Source organism: Myotis brandtii, unplaced genomic scaffold (genome assembly GCF_000412655.1).
Source record: "Myotis brandtii unplaced genomic scaffold, ASM41265v1 scaffold68, whole genome shotgun sequence".
Lineage (NCBI taxonomy): Eukaryota > Metazoa > Chordata > Mammalia > Chiroptera > Vespertilionidae > Myotis > Myotis brandtii.
In genome coordinates, this window is record NW_005370657.1 from 1,657,599 (window position 1) to 1,665,243 (window position 7,645).

At 57.0% G+C, this 7,645-nt stretch overlaps 1 protein-coding gene across 1 annotated transcript in view; it reads left to right on the top strand.

The window, feature by feature from the left end:
- The first annotated feature begins 2,487 nt into the window (after positions 1–2,487).
- Positions 2,488–7,645, top strand: part of FAM129B (family with sequence similarity 129, member B) — a 19,489-nt gene continuing 14,331 nt past the window's right edge. Inside the window, exons 1-2 of the mRNA XM_014529332.1 lie at positions 2,488–2,649; positions 6,699–6,827. Of these exons, the coding sequence (XP_014384818.1) occupies positions 2,593–2,649; positions 6,699–6,827 (186 nt within the window). The 5' untranslated portion in view covers positions 2,488–2,592. The remainder of the gene's footprint in view (positions 2,650–6,698; positions 6,828–7,645) is intronic.

The window sequence follows — 7,645 nt, forward strand, 5'->3', positions numbered from 1 at the left end:
ACTTTGCCCTCGTCTAGCCTCCTGAACGCTGCCTGGATACGCTGTCTGGCCCTCGCTGACCGGCACCTGAGACCCGGGTTCAGCTTCCTCCTGGACCTGGCGCCCCGAGGTCAGGGCAGCTCCCGGCCCTTCTAGAAAGAATGCTCTGTCCGAGGCTGGGTGCACAGGGCTGGGTCCCACAGACTTGGCTGAAGGACCCTCAAGGTCGGAGGGCCCACACCTACCCATCCTGCACCCTGGGAGAGTGCCCATGGGAGCCAGGCTGCTCGGGGCAAAACCCCAGACCGAGGCTGAGTGGGCTGATGGCTGAGAACCCCGCTCTCCTGTTCTGGCACCAGGAGCCTCCTTATCCATAAAATGGAAAAACAGTAGTGCTGACTCCCTAGGCTTTTCCTGAAGGTTCTTGGGGATCGTGCCTGTAAAACTTGCCCCCCCCCCCGACCCGCTCGGGTTAACAATCAATGGTAACTATTATGATAGTGATTACAGGATTTATCAACATGATTGTCGTCTAGGGTCCTATTTTCTCTATTTGGCCCCAATTCATTACCATCTCTCCCCCCACCTCACCCCTGCTCCCCATCTTGCCTCATTTTTCAAAACAATTCCCATGGTCTTTGAGAGGGTTCTGGTTGTTTATGGTTTTAAGAAATAGGCATTCAAAGCAAATTCCTCATCTGTTCTCCTTGTGTTCCCTCTAAGACAGAATGTGGACAGACAGGATCTCATCCGGGGAAGGGGAGCACAGGCAGGGCCAGGCCCCTGGTGGACAGGGTTCCAGGGGCTGAGCTTCCTCCAGGTGGAGGGCGTGGCTTGTCTGAGACCTCAGGTGGAGGATGGCGCACATGCTTTTGGCCTCCTCCCTGACCCCACCTCCTTGCTGGGCCCCAGGATTACATACCAGCTACGCCGCCTGCTAGCTGTACGACCTTGTGCCAAAGACTTAACCTCTCTGCGTCTCAGTTTCCTCCTCTGTAAAATGAGGTGACCCGCCCAGCCCATGTAGCTCAGTGGTTGAGTGTCGACCTATGAACCAGGAGGTCACGGCTTGATTCCTGGTCAGGGCACATGCCCAGGTTATGGGCTCGGTCCCCAGTGTGGCAGCTGATCAATGAGTCTCTTTCATCATTGATGTTTCCATCTCTTTCTCCCTTTCCCTTCCTCTCTGATCAACAAAAATGTCAATAAAAATATATTTTAAAAAAATAAAGTGGTGTGACCCAGTTCTACCTCACAGAGCTATGGAGAGGATTCCCCCTTCCTTTCTGATCAACAAAAATGTCAATAAAAATATATTTTTTAAAAAATAAAGTAAAGTGGTGTAACCCAGTTCTACCTCACAGAGCTATGGAGAGGATTCCATGAACTGCTGTCCTAGCCGGGTGCCCGCTGCCCCCAGAGACCAGCATGAGAGGGACAGTGTCACATCCGCCTCTTTTCCTTTGAGAAACCTGGAATCCGAGGCTGCCAGGTTAGCAGGGCCTGTTTGTGATTGAGTCCAGCTGTTAGTGTGCAGGGGAAGCTGAGGCCCAGAGAGGTACAGTGGGCCAGCGCACACTCCCCTGGTCGGGACTCAGCACCAGGAAGTCTTTCCCAAGGAGACGGCCCCTTGTCATGGGTCACAGCCCTCTCCGGGCCTCAGTTTCTCCATCTGCACAGAGGGATGCCTGGCAGTGCACATACTGAGCGTCTGGCGGGTGCCCGAGGCCACAGGACTCACTTTCTCGGTTCAGAAACCGCTTTAGCAGAAGAGAGAAGCCAACGACCAGTGCGAGCAAAAAGGTTGTTAACTTGGTAGATGAGTCACTTTAGGATATTTATTTTTATTGTGAAAAGAATCACGCACATAAGCTAATTAAATGCTATAAAAGTGAGTAAAGCAGAAGATGGAATGGACTCTGCACTCATTCCCACACCCAGAGGTCCCATGTCCACAGTCTGCAGTGTGGCCTTCCCGACCTCGTCCCATAAGCCTCCAGGAGGTTTACATGCACAGACAGGGCCAACTTCAAATGCAATGGCAGTCCGCGCGATTCTGCGGCTCGCTCTTCTTTACGTGACGGAGTGTGGACACCTTCCCGCGGTTGATGCTCATACCTATAGACCCTCCTCCGTCTCCTCACGGCCTTAACCTTGTGCCCACAGCTGCCAGTCACCCTCCAAAAGGGCCGTCCCGTTCCAACACCCCAGCCCCGGTCAGGTGCCCGTTCCTCGGCATTCTGGTCTGACGGGAACCTGAAGTCTTGGTTCCGGCTGCATTTGTTCTAGGCTGAGTGCCTTTTCACTCGTCTCTGGCTTCCTCGTCCTTTCTCTGTCTCGGGTCATTGCCTATTTCCCTGCCCGGAGGTTCCCCCAGGTGTGTGCAGGAAATGCACGCTCCTGCCCAGAAACGCAACGCCGAAAGCAAACCATTTTACAAGCAGGAATTTGGGGGGCGTGGACGTTCCTCCCTGGGGCAGAGTCGCTGCATGCAAATAACTGTGATGACCTCATGTTCCCGTTGGTCCTTCCCTTTCAGAGAAAACGGGAAAGATCCTGACGGAGTTCCTTCGTTATTATGAGGACCAGTATGGTGTCGCCCTCTTCAACAGCATGCGCCACGAGATCGAGGCCACCGGGGGACCGCAGGCCCAGCTGCTCGCGAGGAAGGTGAGAGGCCCCGAGCTGGCGTGCCTTCTGGCCGGGCTCTGACATCGCTCACCCTGTGGTCTCAAGCCAGTGACTGCTTCTCTGGGCCTCAGCTGCCCATTGTTGCCATGATGGGCTCTCAGGGCCCCACCCAGCTTCTGAGTAGGCAGAGGACCTGGTGGTGGTGTCCAGGCCCCTTTCTCACTGTGGGTGACACCCCCAGCCCTGCCCCTCCTGCACAGACAGGCCTGGGTTCCAGCCAGATCCTTCTCTGACTACCTCACTTCCTGGATCCTCAGTTTACGCCTCTGTAAAATGGATCAGCACACCTCCTGCACAGGATGCTGTAAGGGTTAAAGATGCGTGTCAGTGGGTGCCGGGAGCAGGGAAGGTGTTTGGTGGCGCCGGCTGACACAGTTGTCATCACCTGATCCTGTTAGCGGGAGGATGATGTTTGTCCAGTACGTGTTTGTCCCGCGAGGGACTGGAAGCGCCCTTGGAGGTGCTGGGGCCACTGTCATGGAGGGATGGAGACTGGAACCCCGTGGTCTGGTAGGAAAGAACTCGGGAGGATCTGGGTTCAAATTCTCTAGGTTGATCCAACCCCCAAGGCTCAGTCTTCTCATCTGACAAGTGGGTGCGTACCTCCTGCGTAGGGCCGTGGTGAGGATGCAGAGAGGATAAATGTGTGTGTTTGGGGGCAGGTGGGATTACTCAGGGGGTGTGAGTCCTGACCTGCTGGTGACCTCAGGCATGGGGCTTCACCTTATTGAGCCTCAGTTTGTCTGTCTGTGAAATGGCATTCAGACAGAGGAGTCATGGGCCAGAGGACTCAGGGCAGCTTCGTGGAGGGGTGGGATTTCATGGGGCTTAGGCATGGATACAGGCATTGGGGGTGGGGATGGGGGCAGGGGAGGCAGCAGAGCAGACAGAAAAGGTTAGGAAGGCCTGACACCGGGATTTTTATTTTATTTCATCCCACTCCCCATCCTCCCCAAACGAGGGACTGAAAACTGTGCTGTCTACCCTGAAGCCCCAGTGGGGCGGGAGCTGGTGTCACTAGCCTGGCTTTGAGGATTCATTACTCTCTGGTGTCCTCTCAGCTGGGGGAACAGCTGGAGGCATTAGCTCAGGGGCTGGGAGAGCTGCTGAGACTAGGGATGACCTTGAGAGAGACCGGCAGGCCCCTTGTCCGGGACCCAGGTCAGATGCTGGCCCCGAAGTCATCGGCAGGCACTCCAGGAGACAGACAATGAACAGCTGCTTGCACAGTCCCGTGGGTGCCACCACAGGGTGAGCCCAGGCAGTGGGGGCCTGGCCTCTCAGCTGAGAACCTGATGGGGAAAAGAATATCAGGCAATGGCACGTGCAGAGGCCAGAGCTGAGCCTTTCAATGGCTCGCCCGGGATGGCGGAGGCAGGACTCTGAGCCAGGGTCGGATTCCTAGCTTAGGGCTCTTTCTGACTCTCCACGCCTCATCGCCCAGCCTGCTTGGGGTGGAGGGGAGGTCAGGACTGTGTGTCAGAGCCTCTCAGAGCATCACATGTTCCCTTGACTTTGGAACCAGCCAAGGCTCTTCTCCTGGTGTCATGGCAACCTGCCGACCTTCTGACCAGGAGGGCAGAGGCGCACAGGGGGGCCTGGGGGTCTGGCAGGTGCACACCTGGGTGACAGGAAAGGAGGCAGGTGAGCTACGTCGAGTGGGCAGAGCTGGAATGGCCCCCTGTTTGGAAAGAAATGTCACAGGGATCCAGGTCCCAATAACCGAAGACAGCAGTGGGGGCTGGCGGACAGCACAAGCCTTTACTCTGTGTGAAAAGGGCCCTCGGCACTCACGGTGCAGATTCGTTGTAGGAAAACAGAATTAACACGGAAGCAAGAAGAGTAACAGAAATCATCCACAACCCCTGGGAAGCAGGGAGATTTGGTCCCATTTTGTCACTCAGGAAATTGGCCATCACGATGCTAAGTCGTGACAGTGATATTATAGTAATAGAAGTAATGATATTAATCATGGTCATCATCATCACATTGTGTTTATAAGAAACAATAATAAAATAGGTATAGTCATAATCAAAGCAGAAGTAATAAAATAGTAGCAGGTGTTTTAAGGGGGCATGGTTCGTCCAGCTGTGGGCGCTGAGGCGTGGAGAGGTCCCGGTGCTTGCGCAGGCTGCCCTGGCGTGGGCGGCGGAGCTGGGGCTGGAACTGGGGCTGTTGGAACCGGGTCTGTGCGCTGACCATTCACCCCCCCACCCCCACCCCGAAGAGTCCCACCGTGGTATTGGAGAGCTTTGCAGAATCCAAAATATTTTGCCTGGGCGGTCGGTTCTGTTTCATTTCCTGCAGACCTTCCAATGGAAACACGACGCTGCCATTTGAAAGTCTTAAAAATAAAACCCAAACCCACAACCAACCACCCATTCTTGGCTGCCCAGGATCTGGGGGTGGACTTGGGGGGCGGGGTGGGGCAGGTTGCTGAGCCCCAACTGCCACAGGCTCCCACTGCCCCTGAGTCCTGGCTCCTGTCCTAAGCGGAGGCCTGGGGCCTGCAGGGTCTCAGCAGGGTGTCGGGAGGGCTCTCTCAGCTCTTTCTAGAAGACCTGGGGTTTGGGAGGTGGGATGAGAGTGGGCCCTGGCCTAAATATAGCCCACTGACCCGCAGCTGTGACCTGGGCAAAGCCCGCGTGCGGGGTGGTGGGTAGGGGGAATCGTTTTCTTTTCCCGTAAATATTTTTATCCCTGGGTAGGAAGCAGTCCTCAGGGTCCTATTGTTTAAGTACAATGGGCCCTCATTTTCCAAGAGTGTTTTGGCATTTCCCCTTGAAGGGTAGTAGGGAAGCTGCTGGGAAGAGGGGGCTGCGTGTGAGGCCAAGGCCGAGGCCGGGGCCTGGGGGCGGCTTGGGAGGGGCCCCTCACACCAGGCTGCCGCTGCAGGGCCGCCAGAGGCAGAGCCAGGAAGCTAGGGGGCCAGGCACCATGAAATCACGCTTCTCCCATGATTACATCTGGTCCATGTTTCTCCTGCAAAAGGCACCATATTTGTAGAACAGGTAGAAGCTGCCCAGAAAGCGTGGAGCCCTCGGCTCCCCGAGCTCCTCCCCGCCAGGAGTGAGTCTGCTCCCTGGTGGCCTGTGTCTCCTTTCCCGAAACTTCTGGGCGAAACTTCCGGGCGCTGATCTGCTCTGGAAGCACTCGCTCACGGGGCCCCTCCTCCTCCCCAAAGCAGTCAGTCTCGGAGCTGGGAGATTGACGCAGACTGAGTAATCCTCACTGTGGCCACACGCGGACTGTGGGCTGCACCCGGCCCCCCAGGTGCCAGCAGCTGCAGCTGCCTGTGTGAACTGCACACGTCATCTCAGAGTCCGAGATGAAGTCAGTGCTGTCACGGTCCCATTGTACAGAAGAGGAAGCTGAGGCTCAAAGAGGTGATGTGACAGGCCTGAGGTCACTCTGGGTCAGAGGCAGAGTTGAAGTTAGGGCTTTGCAGGCAGGTTTGGGCGTTTGTGCCGCTCACACTGGTCACCAGTCTGCCAGGATGCTGGTTAGACGTCGAGCCCTTCAGACTGGGGTCCCCTGCACCCCGACCCAGATTCATGGCCATCCAGAGGCCATCCCATCAGCTTTCGGCTGGGGAGGCTCTCTGGAGCCACCTTGGCCAAGAGTTTGTTGCCTCGAGGAGAAATGAAGGCCCAGAGCTGGGAAGAGACTTGCCCAGGCCCTGGGGCCTTCACCGGCCTGGCCCGTGGGCGTGTCCCTTCTGTGGAGTGACTGCCCTTCAGAGGAAGTCCCAGACCCATCCTGAGGTGGCTGTGTCCGCTAGGGCCTGGGGTCCTGCCTGGGCTCTGAATTGTGGTGTGCGGCCTGGGTTCAAGCGCTGGCATCTCCATTGCTCCTCCTGGACCCCTCACTGCCCTGAGCCTCACTTGCCTCGTTTGCCAAGTGGGCTGGATGCAGCCCTGCCTCAGAGGCCTTCATGGGTGAGCGCGGAGGCACCCAGGCCCGCTGTCACCTTGTCAGAGGACCCCTCGGCCTCGTCGGCCTCACTCCCGCCCTCCTCCCTCCCACAGGTGCCGCTGGATGAACGCATCATCTTCTCGGGGAACCTCTTCCAGTACCAGGAGGACAACAAGAAGTGGAGGAACCGCTTCAGCCTCGTGCCCCATAACTATGGGCTGGTCCTCTACGAGAACAAAGTGGTGAGGCCGCCACTCCCTCCGCTGGGTGCCCGCTGGGTGCCCGGTGCCCTCACTGAGCCCCAGCTCTTCCTCCAACCCCAGCCAGGTCTTCTTCCCCTTCTCCTTGGCCCCTCCCCTCCCCAGCTGTCCTCCTTCATGCAAGCCCCCTACTCCTAAATCTGAGACTCCAGACCTCCACCCTCACCTGCCACCCACCATCCCCCGTCCCATCACCAGGGCCAAAGCAGAACCTCAGCCCCCCACCCCCCCCCCTCCCACCGTCCCACCTCCCCATAGGTTCCCCTCTAACTTTCATCCATCCAGGCATCCAGCTCTGGTTACCCCAGAACTAGCTCACTAGCTCCTATGTACGCATCCCTGCGAATCTCTCTCCAGTTCTTCCAAATCCCCATTTCCAGGGCCTCCTCCAACTCAGCTGCCCCCACCGCAGCCTGGGCTTCCTGCCACTCAGCTCCTCGGACCCCTCCCATCCTTGCTCCGCAACAGCCTCTCCCTGGGTGGTGGTCTGGTCTTTTCCTTCCTGGTTATCCCCTTGCATTTCCCTGCCCTGCAGCGGGAGGGATGTGTCCTGGGGAGTGTAGTCTCTTTGCCTTGGGCCCTTGCGGAAGCCCCACCTGGCTGAGCCACAGACCCAGTTTCTTCTACCAGACATGTCTCCAGAGCAGCCAGAAGGACAGGCTGGAGCCCTGTGCAGGGCAAATTAGTGTCAAAGTAACCAGGTCAGGAGCAACCTGTTGCCGCAGGGCAGTGGTTCACAAGTTGACAGAATTCCATCAGAATGACCTGGAAGGCTTGTTAAAAAAAAAAAAAAAGCAGGT